The 22,242-nt window shown below is 37.2% G+C and overlaps 1 protein-coding gene across 5 annotated transcripts; it reads left to right on the top strand.

Moving 5' to 3' along the window:
- Window positions 1-10,177: 10,177 nt before the first annotated feature.
- On the top strand, window positions 10,178-21,932 carry TEX30 (testis expressed 30). Of its 5 annotated transcripts, XR_006783670.1 has the most exons (10): window positions 10,178-10,312; window positions 11,969-12,042; window positions 12,527-12,757; window positions 13,719-13,770; window positions 14,294-14,499; window positions 15,187-15,443; window positions 18,951-19,042; window positions 19,163-19,197; window positions 19,297-19,326; window positions 21,496-21,932. XR_006783670.1 is itself a non-coding variant. In XM_045821547.1 (6 exons), the coding sequence occupies exons 2-6, from the start codon at window positions 12,028-12,030 to the stop codon at window positions 15,358-15,360; spliced, it is 678 nt and encodes a 225-aa protein (XP_045677503.1). In that variant the 5' UTR covers window positions 10,178-10,312; window positions 11,969-12,027; the 3' UTR covers window positions 15,361-15,651. The 5 variants fall into 5 exon arrangements, 3 of the variants coding, with proteins under 3 accessions (XP_045677503.1, XP_045677505.1, XP_045677504.1); XR_006783671.1 differs by lacking the exons at window positions 19,163-19,197; window positions 19,297-19,326; window positions 21,496-21,932 and having other exon boundaries at window positions 18,951-19,055; XM_045821547.1 differs by lacking the exons at window positions 18,951-19,042; window positions 19,163-19,197; window positions 19,297-19,326; window positions 21,496-21,932 and having other exon boundaries at window positions 15,187-15,651.
- Window positions 21,933-22,242: the final 310 nt, after the last annotated feature.

Genomic DNA, 22,242 nt, shown 5'->3' with positions numbered 1-22,242 from the left:
GTTTGTGTACATTCTAAGACCCTGTGGGTCTCTCCAAGGAACTCTCCTGTGAGGCTGGGAGTTTCTCCCACTGCCGCACCCCCGCACACGTGTTTTCAATTGGTGTTTTGAGGCTTTATTTCCCAGCACTGGGACCCTGGGTTGCAAGGTGTGTCTTGCTCCCCAGTTTCACCTGGTTTATCTGTGCACAAATATGGGACCACCCAATTCTGAAAGCCACCTTGTGCGCCAAGCCCCTCCACAATCTGCCACCTCCCTGAGTCTGCCCACTACTGCCTCACGGGTCCAGGGTCACCAGCCACCACTTTTTGCCGTGACCCCTCTCTGCCCAGCCACCCAACTCCACCTCTCCTAATGGTCTGGATGAATGTGTTTGCTTTAACTCCTTGGTTGTTGGACTTCCATACAGTTCAATTTGCTGTCAGTACTGGTTGTTAATTTGTTTCTAAATTTTTGTTTTCCCTATTTTGATTATGGAAGGAGGCACAGTGTGTCTCCTACACCTCCATCTTGGCTGGAAGTCCTCGAAATGAACTCTTTACAATAATATTTTTATGGTACCTGAAAAAAACAGAGGAAAATAGTCTAACAATAAAATGGCACTAAATATATATCTGTCAATAATCACCTGAAATGCAAATGGCTTAAATGCTCAAATGAAAAGTAATAGGGTAGCTGAATAGATATAAAAGAATGGATATATATCCATATCTATATCTATATCTATATATATATATGGCTTAAATGCTCAAATGAAAAGTAATAGGGTAGCTGAATAGATATAAAAGAATGGATATATATATATATACTGCCTCCAAGAGACACAGCTCAGATAAAAGATATACACAGATGAAAGGTAAAGGGATGATAGTCTGGTTTCTCTTCAGATTGTATAAATCTTTTTCCTTTTAAAAGTAAAGGGATGACAAAAAATTTTCACACCAATGGAAAGGAAAAAAATAGACTTTAAAAAAATAGACTTTAAAACTAATACTATAGCAAGACAAAGAAGGGCACTACATAATGATAAAGGGTACAATCCTACAAGAAGGTATAATCCTAGTAAATATTGACATACTCAAAATAGGAGCACCTAAATATGTGAGGTAATTTTGATGGACATAAAGGGAGATATCAAAAGAAATATGGTCATAGTTTGGGATTTTAACATACCATTGACTTCAATAGATAGAGCTTCCACCCAGAAAATCAACAAGGAGACAGTGGCCTCAAACAATGCTAGATCAAATGAATTCAATTGATATCTTGAGAACATTCCACTCCAAAGCAGAATATACTTACTTTTCAAGTGCACTTGGAATGTTTTCTAGGATAGACTGATATTAGGACACAAAATATCTAATTAAATTAAAGAAGATTGGAATCATATCATGCATCATCTCTGACCATAATGCTACGAAACTATAAATCAGTCACAAGAAAAACACTGAAAAACATGAAAAAATATGGAAGCTAAATAACATGCTATTTAACAATGAATAGGTCAACAAAGAGATCAAGGAAGAAATCAAAAGATAACTTGAAACAAATGAAAATGAGGACACAACAATCTAACATCTGAGGGCCATGGGGAAAGCAGTCCTAAGAGGGAAATTCATAGCATCCCAGGCAAACCTCAAAAAAAGAGAAAAAGCTCAAATAAACTATCTAAATTTACACGTAAAGGAACTTGAAAAGCAAAAACAACAACAACAAAACCAGAGAGAGTACAAGAAAGGGAATAATAAAGATCAGAGCAAAAATAAATTAAATAAAGACAAAAAAAATCAATGGATCCAAGAGCTGGTTCTTTGAAAAGATAAACAAGATTTAAAACTTTTAACACACTCATCAAGAAAAAAACAAAGAGAGAAGGCCCAAATGAATAAAATCAGAAGTGAAAAATTAAAAATAACAACTGACACAAAAGAAATACAACGCATTGTAAGACAACAGTATGAAAACTATATGCCAACAAACTGAACAACTTGGATGAAATGTATAAATTCCTAGAAACATGCAATATTCCAAAACTAAATCGGGAAGAAGCAGAGAATCTAAATACACAGATTACACCTATCGAAACTGAAGCAATAATAATAATAATAATAATAATAATAATAATAAACTACCAACAAACAAAGGCCCTGGACCAGATGACTTCACAGAAGAATTTTACCAAACATTCTGAGAACTAATACCTCTCCTTTTCAAACTATTTCACAACATTCCAGAGGAGTGAAGGCTCCCAAACTCATTTTATGAGGCCAGCATTACCCTAATTCCAAAACCAGGGAAAGACACACTACAAAGGAAAAAGATTATAGATCAATATCCCTGGTGAACATAGGTGTTAAAATCTTCAACATAGTATTAGCAAACTGAATACAGCAAGACCATACACCAATATCAGGTAAGATTTATTCTGGGAAAGCAAGTTTAGAACAACATTCACAAATCAAAAAATATGATTCACTACATAAACAAAATGAAGGATAAAAGCCACATGATCACACTAACAGATGCAGAAAAAACATTTGATAAAATTTAGCACCAATTTATGTTTTAAGTTCTCAGCAAAGTGGGAAAAGAGGGAACATACCTAAACATAATAAAGCCCACATATGACAAATGCACTGCCAGCATCATACTCAATGGGCAAAAACTACAAGTATTCCCCTTAAGGTAGGGAACAAGACAGGGATGTCTGCTTTGACCTATCTTATTCAACATAGTACTGAAAGTCCTAGCGACAGCAGTCAGGCAAGATGAAGAAAAAAGGCATCTAATTAGAAAGGAAGTACTGAAACTGTCATTATTTGCAGATGACATGATACTGGACATAGAGAACCCTGAAGATTCCACCAAGGGACTGCTACAATTGAAAAAATGAATTCAGTAAAGTAGCAGGATAAAAAATAGCCAGATATAGTTGCATTTTTATTTTTTAAAGATTTTATTTATTTTTAGGGAGGGGAAGGGTGGGAGAAAGAGAGGGAGAGAAACATCAATGTGAATGTGTGGTTGCTTCTCACGTGCCCCCTACTGGGGACCTGGCCCACAACCCAGGCATGTGCCCTGACTGGGAATCGAACTACCAACCATTTGGTTTGCAGTCAGGCACTTGATCCACTGAGCCACACCAGCCAGAGTATAGTTGAATTTTTATATGCCAATATAGAACTAACAGAAAGGGAAATTAAGAAAACAATCCCAGCCCTGGCTGGCATAGCTCAGTGGATTGAGCGCGGGCTGTGAACCAAAGTGTCACAGGTTCGATTCCCAGTCAGGGTACATGCCTGGGTTGCAAGCCATGACCCCCAGCAACCGCACATTGATGTTTCTCTCTCTCCCTCCCTTCCCTCTGTAAAAAATAAATAAATAAAATCTTAAAAAAGAAAACAATCCCATTCACAATTGCTTCAAAAAGAACAAAATACCTAGCAATAAACCTTACCAAGGATGTAAAAGACCTGTACTTGGAAAATTGTAAGACACCAAAGAAAGAAACTGAAGGACATACAAACAAGTGGAACCAAGGTCTTAGTCATGGGTAGGAAGAATTAACATCATTAGAATATCCATTCTACCCAAAGCAATCTATAGATTCAATGCAATTCCTATCAAGTTTCCAATGAAGTACTTCACACAACTACAACAAATATTTCAAAAATTTATATGGAACCACAAAAGGTCACACATAACAAAAGCAATCCTGAGAAGGATGAACAAAGTTGAAGGAATCATGCTTCCTAATATCAAACTATATTATAAGGCCATAGTAATCAAACTCATATGGTACTGACATGACATATAGATCAATGGAAAAGAATAGAGAGCCCAGAAATAAACCCAAATGTTTATATTCTATTAATATTTGACTGAAGGATCAAGCACATTCAATAGGCTAAAGATAGTTTATTCAATAAATGATTTGGGAAAACTGGACATATGTGCAAGAAAATGAAATTAGACCATCTACTTACGCCACACACAAAAGTAAAATCAAAATTGGTCCAAACTTAAATGTTAGATCTAAAGCCATAAAATCCCAGAAAACATAGGCAGGAAAATCTCGGACAGTGCTAAAGCAGTATTTTATCAGAAATATCTCTTCAGGCAACAGAGAAAAGGAAAAATAAAAAATAAATAAATGAGACTACATCAACTAAAAATTTTTTGCACAGCAAAGGAAATCATCAACAAAAGTACAACTAACAGAATGAAAGAACATATTCACGAATACATCTGATGAAAGGGTTAATATCTACAATTTATAAAGTACTTACAAAACTCAACACCAAATAAACAAATTACCCAATTAAATAGTGTGCAAAGGACCTGAAGAGGCACTTTCTCCAAAGGGGATATATAAATGGCCAATAAACATATGAAAAGATGCTCAATATCACTAATCATCAGAGAAATGCAAACTAAAACTATAATAAGATATTTTACACCTGTCAGAATGACTATCATCAATAAATCAACAAACAACAAATGCTGGCAAGGTTGTGGAATTAAAGGGAACCCTAGAACAATGTTGGTGGGAATGCAGATTGGTGCAGCCTCTGTGGAAAGCAGTATGGAGATACATCAAAAAATTAAAAACTGGATTTGGCCCTGGCTGGTGTAGCTCAGTGGATTGAGCACAGGCTGTGAATCAAAGGGTTGCCAGTTCAATTACCAGTCAGGGCACATGCCTGGATTGTAGGCCAGGTCCCCCAGTCGGGGCCAAGTGAGAGGCAACCACACATTGATGTTTCTCTCCCTGTTTTTCTTCCTCCCTTTCCCTCTTTCTAAAAATAAATAAATAAAAATTTTAAAAAATGAATCTGCCTTTCAACTCAGCTATATGACTTCTAGAATATATCCCAAAGAACCCAAAACACTATTTTTTAAAACTACTTTATTGTTGTTCAATTACACTTGTCTGCGTTTTCTCCCCACCAGTCCTCCACACCCCAGCCAAACCCACCTCTGTCCTTGCTTCCACCCTCCACCTTGGTTTTATCCATGTGTCCTTTATAGTAGTTCCTGAAAACCCTTCTCCCCACTCTCCTCTCCCCCATCCCCTCTGGCTATTGTTAGATTGTCCTTAATTTCAATGTCTCTGGTTATATTGTGTTTCCTTTTTTCTTTTGTTGATTAGGTTCTGGTTAAAGGTGAGATCATATGGTACTTGTCCCTCACAGCCTGGCTTATTTCACTTAGCATAATTCTCTCCAGTTCCATCCATACTGTCCCAAAGGGTAGGAGCTCCTTCTTTCTCTCTGCTGTATAGAATTCCATTGTGTAAATGTACCATAGTTTTTTGATCCATTCAGTTACTGATAGGCACTTGGGTTGCTTCCAGCACTTGGCTGTTGTAAATTGTGCTGCTATGAACTTTGGGGTGCATAGGTTCTTTTGGATTGGTGTGTCAGGGCTCTTAGGGCATAATCCCAGCAGTGGAATTGCCAGATCAAAAGGCAGTTCCCTTTTTAGTTTTCTGAGGAAATTCCATATTCTTTTTCACAGTGGCTTCACCAGTGTGCATTCCTACCAACAGTGCACTAGGATTCCCTTTTCTCCACAACCTCTCCAACACATATTTGTTGCTTTGTTTATGATGGCCATTCTGACCAGTGTGAGGTGGTATGTCATTGTGGTTTTAATTTGCATCTTTCTGATGGCTAGTGATGCTGAGCATCTTTTCATATGTTTCTGGGCCCTCTGTATGTCCTCCTTGGAGAAGTGTTTGTTCAATTCTTTTGCCCATTTTTAATTGTTTTTTTTGTCTTCCTGTAGTGGAGTCATATGAGTTCTTTACATATTTTGGAGATGAAACCCTTGTCTGAGGTATCATTGGCAAATATGTTTTCCTGTATAGTTGGTTCTGTTTTCATTTTAATATTTTCTTTAGCCATGCAGAAGCTTTTCAGTTTGATGAGGTCACATTTGTTTCTTTTTTCCTTTATGTCTTTTGCTTTAGGGGACATAGCAGTGAAGATGTTGCTGCGTGGAATGTCTGAGATTTTCCTGCTGATGTCAAAACAGTATTTTGAAAGAACATAAACACCTCTACGTTCACTACAATGTTATTTACACTCATCAAGATATGGGCACAGTGCAAGTATCCATCAGTAGATGAGTGGATAAAACTATGAGACATTTACACAATGGAATATTACTTGACCACAAAAAGAAGAAAACTTTACCCTTTCTGACAGTATGGATTGACCTGGAGAATATTATGCTAAGTGAAATAACCAGTGAAAGACACATACCATATGATTTCACTCATTTGTGGAATATAATGAACAAACTGAACTAACAGGGCAAATGAAGACACTCATAGATGGAGAGCAGGATGACAGCTTTGGGGTTGGTTAGGGGTGGAGGGATTGAACAAAAAGGAAAAAGCACTCATGGAAATGGACAACAGTATGGTCACTGCTGGGGTAAGGGGTATAAGGAAACTAAATGGTAATGGAAAATATAGTAGAGATTAAACTTTAAAAAAGACATAGGATAGCTGAATAGATAAGAAAGCATGACCTGCATATATGCTATCTTCAAGAGACCCACCTCAAATAAAAGATCTACACAGACTGAAAGTAAAGGGATGGAAAAAATATTTCAAGCAAATGGGCATGAAAAAAAGCTAGGGTAGCAATATTTAGACAAAAAACTTCAAAACAAAAGCCATAACAACAGACAAAGAAATTCACTACATAATACTTACGAAGTTGTCAAAAAGAGGATATAACCCTTGTAACATATATGTGCCTAACATAGGAACACATAAATATATGAGGAAAACCTTGGATAACTTTAAGAAGGAGATCGACAACACTATAGTCATCATAGGGCAAGGGTAACAAATTCATTTTCACCAGGGGCCACACCAACCTCGAGGTTGCCTTCAAAGGGCCAAATATTAATTTTAGGAAAATATAAATGTAACTACTCTTTAACAGTTTAGTGAGACTTTGGCGCTGCTGCCAGGAAACAAGGTGCAAGCCAGATAAAAAAGATGGAGGGCCGGATTCTGCCCATGGGCCTTTTGTTTCCCACCTGTGCCATAGGGGATTTTGACACCCCACTGTCAACAATGCATAGTTAGCCCCCCCAAAAAATCAATAAGGATATTGCGACATTGAATGGCATCCTAGACCAAATGGACTTAATTGATATTTACAAAACTTTTCACCCTGAAGAAGCAAAATAGACATTCTTTTCAAATGCATATGGACTACTGGCCAAGATGGAGTAGTAGGTAGATACACTTTGCCTTCTTGCACAACCAAAAGTAGTACAACAGCAAATTTAAAAGCAAAAAATAACCAGAACTGCCAGAAAATTGAATTATATGAAAGTCCAACAACCAAGGAGTTAAAGAAGAAATATTCATTCAGAATGGTTAGGAGGGGAGTAGACAGGCACCCTTGAACAAGCTGAACCTGTTGTACTCGAATCTTGAGGATGACTCTGAAGAGATCCAGATGGAATTAATAGAGTATTCAGAAAGTATAATCAGCTCATGGTTTGAGAGCAGAGACCAGGAGATGTCAGTTATTACCTGACTAGCGTTTATTTGCATTCTTCCACATCCCAAATGAGGTCAACTTCCTTCCCAACACAGATCTGAAATCTTACCCAGCTACTGATATTTTCTACTCCCTGTGGCTCTGGAAGAAATTTTCCTTATCTGCTCAAAGGTACCAGTTACCCAAAGAATTGAATCATTCCATTTGTTCTCTGTCTTAAACTAAATCTTTATTTCCCCAGGGGCAATGCTTTGATATTTCCTAATCCAATGTTCCTCTTGACTTTATAATGATGAACATAATGATAGTGAATAATAAGAATCTGCTGTATCTCCAGCTTTTGCATTTTAAGGGTTTTCAGGTTAGTTTAGTCTCTCATAAATATTTAATTAATTCCAAAAAATCACAGCTAGAGAAAATTAGGAGTTAAGAAATGTTAATTAAGATTTGTAATTCAGGAAAACCCCTGAGATAAATGACAAGAGGTTTTCTGAATTTTATTTCCTTACATGCTCTGTGGCAGAAAACAGGACAGTTACCAACCACACTGGGCTTTAGGAAGATTCATTCATTCAAGACATATTAACTTGCCAGGCATTGGTCCATATATAGAAGATTCAAGATAAAATAACAAGAACAAAACACCTTGCCATCATGGGGAGTTTACAGTCCACTACTTCATAGTATGTGAGGTGATCATATAGAAGGATAAAAACTGTGAGGTGATTAGGGAAGGCCCACGGAGAAAATGACATGTAAATGAAGACATATGGAATTAGCCAATGGGAACACTGTGAAAAGAGGGGACAGTCAGTAAAAAAGCCCTGTAGTAGGTGGGTTTAGGGGAATGTGAGGATAGCAAAGAAGCCCTGGTCCCTAGAGCTGAAGGAGCCAGGGAAAGAATAGTAGGAAATCGAAAGGTAAGAGGTGATAATGTTACAGAACAAACAAGGGGGACCTGGGACAATATACTATTACTGAAAAAAGCCCCCAGGTCCGTTATGTCCGCCGCCAGAGGAAAGACGTCTCTCAATGCCAGAGATTTGTGAAAAGGAAAGGAAATGTTTATTTAATGCTATACAAAGTTAAAGTAGTGACCTAATGTCTTTATCAAAAATCCTAAAGTCCCTTTAAAACACCCACAAACAGACACAGTCCTTCCTTCCCCCTTTGCCCAGTTCAGAGTACCGTATCTTAGGAAAGAAAATAGAAGTCCATGACTCAGGCAGTCCTTTGTTTATTCCCAGTTAGTACTCCGTCTTGACTGGGAGACCTCCCTGGGTTCCTGGCACCCTCAGCTGTGTCTCCGGGATCTCTGCTAAAACCAGGCGGTGGTTCCCCCTTCTAAAGCTGCAGGGGTTCCCACTCTGGCAAAGGCACATGGTCCTCTCTCCCAGGGCCATGGGAGTCCCCACTCAGCCAAAACCGCATGCTTCTCTCCCTGCACAATGGCTGCAGGGCGGGGGGTCGCCACTCTGCCAAAGGCGAGTGGCGGTTCTCTGCTAAAGCTGCATAGTGATTCTCTCTTGTTGCCGGGCTGCGGGAGTCATTCTGCTAAAGCTGCATGGTTCTCTCTCTCTCAATGGCTGCTGCATCTGGGTTTAAATCCCCGCGCCAGTCTTTCTCTGCAGCCCCATTTCTGATTCCTCCCACACTCGGCCACACTTGCCCTCAATCTGCTGTCTTTTCCAGGTTTTCTGGTCGCCATCGTGGGTCTGGGCAGGGGTGACCCCATGTCATGGAGCCAATCTTCTCTGAGCTCCCACGCAGGTGCTGTAACTAGGGGGACCTGCTCCCCAGTTACATCTTGGTGGGGTAGTTACTTCCATTCCCCTGGCTCAGAGCATGGCCACAGCTATTTAACATATCCAAGCGACCAGCCAAAGGCTATAGATATGTTAAATGACCACAACAGAGGTTAGCCACAAGGCTGTTGCTGTATGAAACAGCTCTCAAAGGCCCTGCTCCATGTGTCCCTTCCCCCAACCCACACCTGGGGGATGGGGGTGAAGACATCTTAAAATCTCCTGGACATCTTAAGTTCTGGACCCCATTTCAAATGCCTATTTGGGGTCCCCTCTCTTGGCTGCACCCTGTAACAATAGGACAGACTGTATAAAAAGTTGGCGCTCATTTTAAAGCCTTTTGGCCTTGATTATGAGCTAGATATGAAGTATTTGGAAGGTTTCCAGCCAAGGGGTTTACATTTCAGCTGGGTCTAGTTGGTCTCTGTGTTGATAACAAAGAGGTGGGGGGAAGCATGGGAACAAGAGATAATCTAGCAGATCATTTCAATAATCCAAGTTAAGATGATGGTGGGGCTCCAGCCAGTCTGTTAAAAATATGAGAAGTAGTTGGATTCTATGTATATTTGTAAATAGAGCCAACGCGATTAGCTAATTGTGGGGTGTGAGAGAGAGAATCAGAGCCTACCCCATGTTTTTTGACCTGCCTGTTATAACGGAATAGTTGGGGTGGGGAAGGTTCCAGAGAGGAGCAAGTTGGCAATTAGACAGTATTAGAAGGTTGGCTGTTTGCCAGTCACGCGCTTGTCCTCAGAAAGGCGAATCCGGAGAAAGGCTTGGACCACTTGGGGGTGGGGGGTGGGGGGTGGAGGGCGGCGGAAGCCCCGCCCCTGGCCCCACCTGCGCCCAGCCCGCGCTTCCGCTTTAATGGAACACTCTGGCGGGTGGTGGCGAAAGGGTTCTTTCTAGAGGAGAAGTTTGCTCCCTGGACTGATTAAGGGCGGATAGGTGCTACCCGCTACTTCCCCTTCCCCGGTAAGTGCAGCGGCGGCCGCCATTGGCGTTAATACGCCAGGAACGGACTTTCAAGAGACTGCTAGAGTGGCTGATGGCGCTGTCCTAAGCATTTCGGACTCCAGCTGTACCCTCACCAGGAGCTCTTGTCGGTCCGCAAGGCGTTCAGTTTAAGTTCGTACGTTGCCCGTTGCCCGAGGGCACCGGCCTCTGGGGCTACTTTTGCCTGGAAGATTAGGAGGCCGGAGTGTGGTGAGCATGCGGGTGGGCAGAGCCGAACGGGTCCTGCAGGGGTCACACGAGTTGATCACCGAGTTGATCACCGGCAGCTAGCTTGAGGCAAGCCTCCGAGCTTTTAGGGGTTGCTCGGGGTCCTCGGAACAGTACCACACAGCTCTGGCGCACGCGCGTTAGTTCAGTGATAAACCGTTTTTCAGATGCCTTTGAACTCCAGACTCCAAAGACCTCCTTAGAGTATCGACTCTTGTAAGGCTTGGTGTTAGTTGCAGATCTAGCCAGATTATCGACGCCCCCGCCCCCTCCCCCCTCCCCAAGACTTGAACTCTTTTTTTTTCCCCTCCATGATTTCCAGTGTACTGCTTGCGACTTAATAGATAATACACGTTTTTCCAGTTGGAAGTTACAGTGGTTGTGGCATTTTTGATCCTTCAGCATAAGATGCAATTGGTTATTGTATTGTGGGGACACTACTAAATACAGTACAGGTTATCAGCTAATCATCGCAGCATCTCTGAGGTTGGTGGTGTTTTCTCCACTTGCAGCTGAGCCGGGTTTCAAGCCCTCCCCTATGGGAATCCAAAACCAGAGATTATAACCGAAATTGGCTAGACCAGGTTGTGGTGAGATTATATCCTGGAACAATTTCATTGTTTCCTTAGTACAGAACGTGTACACCAGTTGTGAGGAACAGACTGTCTACTGGAAGGGAATAGTTTTCCTGAAAACAAACAAAAGCCCAAATTGTTGAGGAATCGTAGAGCATTCTGGGTTAAGATAGTGGGTTGAATACATGTATCTAATTTTACTCCCTCATGAAATCTCCATAGAGTTACAGTAAAGGGAATTTTTTAAAAGACAAACTCACAAGGATGGAGGAAATGAAAAGGGAACAAAAACAATAAAATATTAGGCACTAGAAAGTAAATGTCTTAGCAAATTTAGCTTAATTCTAAACCAGCAGCAAGGAATACTGTGGAACGATTCTATATAAACCACAGATTCTTCAAAATGCACAGAAATTGGCAGCACTATCCAGTTATTCAAGGTATTATTGCATAGTGAAAGGAAGAATTGAGAAATATAATTAGGAAGGAAATAGTTTAATAGAAAGATGCTGTGAAATTAAGTTAAAGATAGTTGAGAATAAAGATGCTTAGAATATGTAAATGTCAACATACAGCATCCCATTTTGATACAAATTTTCTTAAGGCTTCCTTGTTGAGGTATCACACTGGCTTTTTATTATATGACATCTGCTGGCCCCACACCTGGCCCCAGAACCTTGAAAATAACTAAATAATGCATATGTAAAGATACCAGTTCTTATAGAAATACTTCTAAATATGTTTATTTCCGCTATTGAATGTGTTCATTCATAGTTCTTGTATCATATCCATGTCTGCCAATCCAACTTTCACAACAGAATCTTCTTTTCAGGGAGATGTCCTTTGCTTCTCAGATGTAATGCACTTTAAGTTTGTTATTCAACAGTGAAAATGAGTCATACAGAGGTAATGCACATTTTCATATGTACTTCACCTTCAGGGCTCATTTATTTATTTATTTATTTTTTAGTTATAATGCTCCAGAGTGATTTTCTTATTTTCAGCTTTTACTATAAGAGACACTATAGCACTAGTGGTTAACAGTAAGGACTTTAGAGCAGACAGCCAAAGTTTGAATTTACTTAGTGACTATGTAATCTTGGGCATGTTAGTTAATCTATGGTGTCTCAGTTTCTTCACCTGTAAAATGGAAACAATAATAGTATTTGCCTCATAGTATTATTAGGAAGGTTAAATGAGTTAATACATATAAAAACTCATAATAGTACTCAACGCACAATACTTCTTAACTATTAGCTATTATTAATATTGCTTTTTATTTAGAGGCTGTTTCTTGAGTCATGGGTTTTGCAGAACAAACATATAGTTATTCAGTTGTCTGAATAGGCAAGGAAGTAATTTTTAATCCCTTTATTCTTTTGAATTCTAGGTTAAATTAAAAATACCTTTTGGAAATAAATTACTAGATGCTGTTTGTTTGGTACCTAGCAAGAGCTTAACATATGGAGTAATTCTTACACATGGAGCATCAGGAGATATGAATCTTCCTCATTTGATGTCACTGTCATCCCATCTTGCATCTCATGGTTTTTTTTGCCTGAGGTTTACCTGTAAAGGCCTTAATATTGTACATAGAGTTAAAGCATATAAATCAGTCTTGGTAAGAAAATTTCTTTATATTTACTTAGAATTCTATTTTAAAATTCTTAATAAATTTTGTTAGCAGTCATTTGATTTAATTTAAATATCTTTTAATGACTATTCTTAAAATCTCATCAGTACATGAAGTTTCTATGGAGATGAGTACTCACATCATAAATGGTCCTCCATGGTACTGCCAAAGAAGCTACTTATGATGCAGTTTTTTTTCTTTTTTTAAAGATTTTATTTATTTATTTTTAGATAGGGAAGGGAGGGTGAAAGAGAGAGAGAGAGAGAAACATCAGTGTGCGGTTGCTGGGGGTCGTGGCCTGCACCCCAGGCATGTGCTCTGACTGGGAATCGAACCTGTGAAACTTTGGTTCGCAGCCTGCGCTCAGTCCACTGAGCTATGCCAGCCAGGGTATGATACAGTTTTCTTACTAGAATATATAACTTTAGAATATAGTTCTGGATATTTTGCCTACTATACTATGAATGTATAGCTATAGCATGGTTTTGTTATGTGTCATTTAGAAACTATAAAGTCCCTCGATAAAGTAAACTGAAATTTCTTTTAATCCAAATTACTTTTAGCTTTCTAAGTTTTTCAGAGCTTTAAAGTAGATGTTAGTATTATTATAATTTTCTTATTAGTTGTAAGCTTTTACTGGCCTTTTTTAAAAACATAATTTGGTCTTCAAAAATATTTCAATACTTGATTTCTTTTTAGACTGGTGATGTGGGTTTTTTTTGCTTATATATTTGTCTGTATTACCCAACATACAATTTGACAGTGAAGGCATCACCAGAAAAAGCAAAGAACTGGTTAACTCTTTTAAGAGAGAATCTCAAGATTTTGTGGTTGTCTTTGCAAAGATTTTCTTACATTTCAGTAATGATGAGTAATATTTGTTGATTTTCTAGTGGAATATTTTATAGGAGAAGAATTAATAATTTTTTGTTGATTTTTTTTTTTTCAGAGTTACCTCAAGACCTCACGAGAATACAAACTTGTAGGTGTTTTTCTTGGAGGTAAGTTGCAATAGTTGTGAATACTTGTTTTAAATGTACTACTAATAATATAGGAATAGGTAATAGAGAATTAAAGTAGATGATGGGAAGCTAATTTAAGATAAGGATTGTTTTGTTTGGTGTTGATAAATCACTTCCTTGTATAACATCAAAGGACTTTAGATATTTAAAGCAAATTTAAGCCTCATAGATATATATTGTAATTCAAAGATTTCTCCTTTTATTTATGTATCCGGTTTACCTTCTCTCAAATGATTCCTTCATGAGGATTGTCCTCATAATCATTCAGAAAAATAATTTCTTTTTCTAAAAAAAATTGACTTAGGATTAGTTTTTAGCTCTTCACAAGCTATAAGTGTCCATTATGGGTATTGTGAGTTCTTAATTGCCACTTTTTGGAGTTAATTTGTTGATATAGAAATATGAGAGATAAACAGTAAATCAAATCTAATTTGCCACATATCTCCTATTTTATGTGTGAATGTTAATATGTTAAACTTAACTTAATTTTAATTGATTTTAGGTCGTTCAATGGGCTCAAGAGCAGCTGCTGCTGTAATGTGTCATATTGAACCAGATGATGCTGATGATTTTGTCCGTGGTCTCATTTGTATTTCTTATCCACTGCACCATCCAAAGCAGCAGAATAAACTTAGAGATGAAAATCTCTTTCGTATAAAAGAACCTGTATTATTTGTGTCAGGCTCAGCAGATGAAATGTGTGAAAAGGTAAATTGTAACTTGATATTTGTGTGAATGAGAGAGAAAGAAAGACAGAAATACCTTGGGAACAAGATATTACCTATGGCATTCAGTCTCTTTAAAGAGATACTGATTTGACTAATTAAGGCTAGTTCTGTGCCTTAGTTGCTCTGTTGCTTTGGGAAACCTAGAAAAAGCATAATGATAAAATTCATCTCCCTGGAAAGAGAGTTGGTAAATAGATTAACTTTTGCTTGGGAAATGAAGGATTAATCTGCATCTTGTGATTTGGGGATTACTAGACTGCACATTGATTTATCATTTCAACATTCTAGCAGATTCTTCAATTTTTTAATAAAATTGACTCAAGAAAAATGAGTAACTTGTAAATATTAGTAAAGATGAATATATTTCTTAGAGCATACACTTTCCTTGGAAAATGTTTTTAGAATTATTTTGTCCAATTTACCTATTTTTTATCAATAATAAATTCTAGATCAGTTCTGTAGTATTGCAGTTTCTGAGAGATGGGGACTGCCTGCCACTTTAGTAGACATTTCCTTGCACATTCCATTGCCTCAAAAATTGTTTGTACACTAGGTATTTAATGAATATTTAGTAAATGGGTACTATTAAAGGTGGGGCAGGAGAGAGTGAGTTTTTATTAGATACAAATAGAGCATTAGTCTAGTATCCTTTTCTTTTTTCCTTTAGAACTTGCTGGAGAAAGTTGCACAGAAAATGCAAGCTCCTAATAAAATCTACTGGATTGAGAAGGCAAATCATTCTATGGCAGTGAAAGGACGGTCAACAAATGACGTTTTCAAAGAAATAAATACACAAATTTTGTTTTGGATCCAAGAAGTCACTGAAATGGACAAGAAATAATTGTCTTTAGTTCAAAGCCATATTACTTTGAATACAAATACAGTTAATTTGATAGAGAACGGCATAACTCTCAGCATTATGAGGTATATTTTCAAGTAATTTAATGTTCTTTAATGTTACCACATTTTTAAACATGTTTTAATTGTGAAATTGATGTCTTTTACAAAATGTATTTTGAAAGCATAGTTCTGTAAAGATGATGCACAAATTTTGAAGCTGGTCTAAATATAATTTATTTTTATTAATGCAGTTAAGTTTGAAAAAATTAAACATTTGAATTTTGTTACAGTGGCACTTTTGTCTGATTTGTGTGCAATTGAGAAAGTAATTTTGCAGAAGAATGTCATCTTTAAAAAAGGAAAACAGCACTTATTTTACTATAGTAAATTTAGTCACTAATTCAGACCCTCAACAATTCTCATCTGTATAATTGCAGTAGCCTAATTGATTTTTCTATTTTACTGTCTCCTTGCCTAAGTAAACCAATTGACACCTCCAGTTCCAAAATTTAGATCTCCAAGAGTAACTGTTAAGGTTACAGTCCTTAGTTCAAGGCTGTCTATAATAGGCCCTGTCATTTTAGCCTTATTTCCCACACACTCTTTACCTTACAGAGTACTCAGGTAACATGGACTACACAAAGTTTTAGAACTATCCAGGGTCTATTTTAGTCTCCTCTTCCTGAAACTCTTCATTAGTGTTTGCCTGTTACCAAAATCTACTCATTCTCTTTCCCTCCTTATAACTTCCTTTGAATTACCCCAACCACATATCTTTCCTAGGAACCCACATTAATATCTTGCTTTTTGTTTTCAATCATACTTTGCCTTCTCAGTAAGTTATTGACATATTTGGTTCATACCACTTAAATTACATTCATATTTGTATCCATAAAGCACTTTTTAGTTATTCAGCACCTTATGCTTTCATTATTCAATAAATATTTGTTGTATTGAACTAAGTAATATACAGAAGATTTTCTAACCATTCTGAGTAATCCTGGTTTTATATTGCTATTTATATATCTATCATTGGGACTTTTTTCTTGGTAAATAAAGAATAAAAACCTAGCTCAAAGAATGTGACACTGTTAGATAAAGATTTTTAAAAACTTTAATATTTTTTTCTGAGTTTTCCTGTAGGGTCTATTACTGTTAATGATAGGATTTCTCTGGTGTTCATTATTATTTATTGTCTATGACTTTTAAAAATAAATTTAGGTTACATAATACTGCTCACTTGAGATTGAAATAAGAGGTTACTAGTGCAAAGGAGAGAAGTGTTTCGTTTGTGCTGAAAACTAGATAATTGTACTTTTATTAGTAGGCAAGTACATAAATACAATCGGCCCTCACTATATCACGCTCCTCTTACTGCGTCTCCGCAATATGGTGAAGCCTAGGTAAGTGGACTGTGACATAGCGAGGGACGACTGTATACTTCACTGATGAGTACCCATATAGAGTTTTATATGTTAAAATTACATAGGTTTAAGAGTGTAGAAAGTGTTTAAGAGCATATGAAGTGTTTATAAGAGTGTGGGAAAGATTTATAGGAGTATTGGAAGGGTTTATAAAGCCTTAAAATATATATAAGTAATAAAATAAATATAAGGCCACTACTTTGCGGATTTTCACCTATTGTGTGGGTCTCTGGAACATATCCTACGATAGGTGAGGGATCACTGTAACAAACAAATTACAAAACCCTGAAGGGGGATACTCTGCAAATTTAACTATCACCATGAGTGTTACACAGAAGCTCCTTTTTAGTTCTTGTAAGAGCTATTCAGTAGTAGAGATTCAGTACCATAAATCCCTGAAAAATCTAAGCAACTCAAGTAAAACATTGAATCCCCTTTAAGGTTTTATTTAAGTGAATAAGAGAATGCCTGCCATAAGGCGAGAGAAATTGAATGTTTTGCCAGGTGCATTATATTTTATAGGAAAAAAAAAACAACTCAGAAGAATAAAATTACCCTGTGTATGTAGGTGGGGAGTCAGAGGAGGATGTACTTTATCATGGAAAAATCCAGAGGAATTGCTGAAATTTTTTCCAGAAGCAATGAATGCCTACTATGAATTCTGGAAGGCATTCTTTGCAAAGACAAACTCCAAGATCACAGTTAATCTAAATAAAGATCATAACTACCTAGTCCTGTAGACTGGAAGACTAAACTCTTACACTTAGAATGTGCCTTTGATTTTATTGTCTCCAATACTAAGGAAAAATAAGAGCCCCATAAATCTTCCTTGTACTCAAACTTATGTGACCAAAGAGGCCTGAGGTTAACTCTTGTTTAAAGAGTAATATTTCTTTTCTCAACCCATCTTGAGTTAAGTGAAGATGAAGTATTAATTACATCTGCAAAGGGAAAGTACTCTTAAATCCAAGGTATACTTTATTTGTGAGTAAACAGGGAAGTGAGGAGGAATTAAATCTGACTCTGCTTCACCCTTTTTCTGACATCAGGAAGCATTACAAGTAGCCACTCCTTGGACTCACCAGACAGTGAAAAGGGAATTTGCCATTAGACCATGGTAAAATCTAATTTTGGTTTTCAGTACAACAGAAGATTGTTGCAGGACATTCCAACAGACCTGCAAAAAGAAATATAAAATTAGGTATTTTAAGGTTAAGGAAAAAAAAATCCACAGGCTCATAAGAGACAAGCTGTCATGTCCTATATGGTCACAATGGGACATACTTAAATGCCAAATAATTTTTTAATTATCTTGAGATTTAAATTAAACTGAGACATCGAGTTTTGTTTTATCTTTTGTTTCTAAATATGGTAACCCTACATTTATATTTTTCTGAACATAGAGTCATAAAATATACCAAACTATTCCTGCAGATAATAGAAAATGGTTGTGTCGAGTCAAATTTATTCTAAATTTGAATTACAAGGCAGTGATAACCCAACTATGCTAAGGGATTCTTTATAGAATCATGTTTCTTTTTGTGAAATGTATAGAGGATTATTTTTAAAATTTTAAGTAAAAAAGCTATCTGTAGCATCACACATCTCACAAATGAACTTTTATTATTGCTAAAGTTGCTATGTGCACAGTTAAATACCCATTATGACACATACCTCACTTTTTTTTAAGATTATTTATTTAATTTGAGAGAGAGGGGAAGGGAGAGAGAAAGATCAGGAGAGAAATACCAATGTGTGGTTGTCTCTCACATGCCCCCAACTAGGGACCTTGTCCACAACCCAGGCAAATGTACTGACTGGGAATAGAACTAGTGACTCTGATTTGTAAGCCTGTGCTCAATCCACTGAGCCACACCAGCCAGGGCCATACCTAACTTTATTTAATCACTGCTGCCCCTGATAAGACACTGAGCAGGACTGGAAATTTTTTTCCAGCAGAGCATTTCATGTGGTTTTGAAATGAGGACTTCTGAGTCCTCACATCAATCTATTTCAAATATAAAAATATCAAAGCAATTTTATTTATTGTAAAAAGCTGTAATGAGTGGATTAGAAGATAATACATTTTTAAATTTATGGGACGTTCTAGAGTCTTGCATTTTGCAAAATGATTGGGTGCCAATCTTCTTTATTTTAATTTTCCCAGGAGTTATTTTTGAAATCGTGCTCATAAAGATTTATACATGGTTTCAGAAAAAGCTTGCACTTCCAGAAAAGGGTATTTCAGATGCCCAGGAGGTAAGAATAATGTTTGATTTCCCTCTTTCCTATTTTTCAAAATCACACATAAGAATGACATAAAATTGTGAAAATGGTATTGGGATTACTACTCTAACATTTTATTGTCTTCCTTGAAAGAGAATGAAGACAGTCATCTGAAAACATGAAATTTGGTAAATATTATATAATTTCATATTGTAATATATATAAAACTTGTTCAGTCTGAGCTTCTCCCATTGGTGCTCTTTTTTAAAATTTCCTTTTATCACTAGGTTATTGGTTAATTCATCTTCAGAAGAAAGGTAAGCATTATATTTTGATATTAAATGAAACAGATTGGTTTTGCTTCATTCAAAATTGAATTTACATCTGAATTAAAAAATTTTTTTCATTATGTATTGAGGACTACAGTTGATCAACATCTTAATTCAATCTAATACTGATTTTAAACAGTTGCTTTGTTCCAAGCTGTGTTAATTGCTTTTAGTTTATTACTGACATTACCCTTCCAGATAGGTAGTATTATTACTGTTTCTACGAATGAGGAAAATAATGCTTAGTTAGGTTAAGTGATTTGCTTCCCTATACCAACCTTTCCAGTATGCACAGAAAAGGAGTAGCAACCAGTTTTCGTAATTCAGTTGAGAAAATATTTATTTAGCACTACTGTGAACTAACCACACCCTTAGCTAAGTGCTGCAGGAGTGACATGAAAGGAGTTTATACAATCGTAATTCATCAGTATCGTCAAGATGTGAGTGCTAGGGATTAAATACTGAGCACTACTCTTGCTGCAATCAGTGATTTAATTGTTTTCATCAAAATACATTCAACAGTCATTAGATATACAATAATGGACCTTGTGTTTGGTACTAGGATACCAACAATAAGATAGTCTCTGCTCTCAAGGAGCTTATATTCCTATGGAGGAGGCATATACATAAAGGGTGATTGTCCTTCAGTATGGTAACACAGTGAAAACAATATTAGGAGAACATTTAGTAAATATCTAAGCCAGCACTGATGCAAAAAGGCAGAGAAAGTGACACACACATAGCTTATTTGTTAACCTTGCATGAAGCTTTGACCCACTCTTTTATCTTCTGACTTCAAATCTGGCCCACTTTCCATTAGGCTAGGCTCTCTGAGATAACTGTTCCATTGCTCTGCTTGTTAGAAAGTTCTTTATTTAGTCCAATTCTGCTTCCTGGTAACTTAACTTCATCAGCAACCCATCCAGGGCCATGCAGAAGGCCTAATTCCTACTCATGGATCACACTTCAACTATTTGAACACAACTCCTGTGTCCCCTACCCTATAGACTGATATCGACTACATACCAAATGCTGTAGACACACAGGGAACAGTCGTTAGACTGCAAGTTCAGACTTCTAAACTCTTTCTCAGACTTTTGCACAGGAATTTCTAGGAGTGTATGCATTTTAAAGCTTCCAGGTAACTCTGATGTGGCCCATCGTAGTCCAATATAAAAGAACTTTGGACCTAACTTATACCACTTCTAGGCACTGCAGTTCTGATTTTTCTTAAAGCAGATACCTGAAAGATGCTTTTGTAAAATAAAGTATTACAAACAAACTATACTAATAGGGTATTCCATTCTAGGTCAGAGAGGTACATGTTTCTATCCAGTTTCATTTTCAGTAAAATAGCTTTTTATGGGATTAGCCCAGGCCAGTGTGGCACAGTTGGTAGGAGCGTCGTTCTGTAACTTAAACATTGCTGGTTTGATTCCAGTCACGGCACGTGCAAGGTTGTGGGTTTGATCCCGTCAGTGCCTATGTGGGAGGTAACTGATCAATGTTTCTCTCTCGAATTGATGTTTCTCTCCCTGTTTCTCTGTCTCTCTCTCCGTACTCCCTCTCCCTCCCTTCCTGCTTCTCCCTCCCTTCCTCCTTTCCTCACCCTTCCTCCTTCCCCCTCCCTTCTTCTCTCTCTTGAATTAGAATAAAATAAACTTTTAGAGAAGCAAAAGAAAACAAAAAAGGCCTAAAAGTTGATACTAGAAAATGTTAGGCAGGCTTACCTCTACAGATAATGAGATTAAAGATTTTTTTTAAGATTTTATTTATTTTTATTTTTAGAGAGGGAAGGGAGGGAGATAGAGAGAGAGGAGAGAGAGGGAGAGAGAGAGAGAGGGAGAGAGAGAGAAACATCAATATGCGGTTGCTGGGGGTTATGGCCTGCAACCCAGGCATGTGGCCTGACTGGGAATCGAACCTGCGACACTTTGGTTCGCAGCCTACGCTCAATCCACTGAGCTATGCCAGCCAGGGTGAGATTAAAGATTTTTAAAAAATATCTTCTTTGTCCTTTTATTCATTTTTAAAGCTTGTAGCATGAGTATGTATGTGTCTGTAAATATGAATATGTATATTCATATACACTGCAGTCAGTTTTTAAAAGTTATTTTAAAAGTTGTAATGATGGCTGTCTTTTACAATTTCTTATAGGGCTGATGACATCCGCTGCAAGTTAAGTTACAGAGAAATGCAGGACATGATCATAGAACTGAACCATTTTGGTAATAATAAAAGCCTTAGCGTGATAGATTTGAAAAAGAGTCCAGGTCACCTCCCTTCATTTCAGGGAGTTGAAAAGAAGACCTACTAGTCATAAGACCACAGCATATCCACATAAAGATCTAGAGTTAAAAGAAACAACAAAAAAGGGAAAAAAGTGACAGTAGAAAAGAATGTACCAATGTTTGAGAAAAAGGAAAAGAAAAAGAAGCTCTAATATTGACTCAAGCTAAATCATCATTCATTTGGCTCAGTGGTTAAATATAGTTCCTCATAAATGAATATTTCCTATTTGCTGAGGCTTTATATTTTATGCCTTATATTCTACTTTAAGGGTTTTCAAAATGAGTAGTCTTCCTCTTTCTTAACTGCCCCTGTTTATATTAAACAAATTACAATAGCTTGCTTTTTGAAGAATTTTTCTGATATCCTACTCACTGCTGCCCCAATTAAATACTCCTTATGTGACTTTAAGGCTTTGACTTTTGTCTCTTCTAATGTCTCTTGTCATGTTTCTTCCTTTGCAAGGAAGACTGTTTTCATGTCAACCTGTAAATGTTCCCTTTCCCTTGGTAGAGTCTTATGTTATTTCTGGGTGCCAGAATCAGGGTCCAAGACAGAGTCTGCAGCATGCACACTCCTGCCTTCAGCCACAGAACTTTGGTTAATAAACACAAA

The sequence above is a fragment of the Phyllostomus hastatus genome, unplaced genomic scaffold (assembly GCF_019186645.2).
Source record: "Phyllostomus hastatus isolate PE091 unplaced genomic scaffold, TTU_PhHast_1.1 phas_scaffold_46, whole genome shotgun sequence".
Lineage (NCBI taxonomy): Eukaryota > Metazoa > Chordata > Mammalia > Chiroptera > Phyllostomidae > Phyllostomus > Phyllostomus hastatus.
Note: the sequence above shows the minus strand (reverse complement) of the source record. Positions and strands in the feature narration are given on the sequence as shown.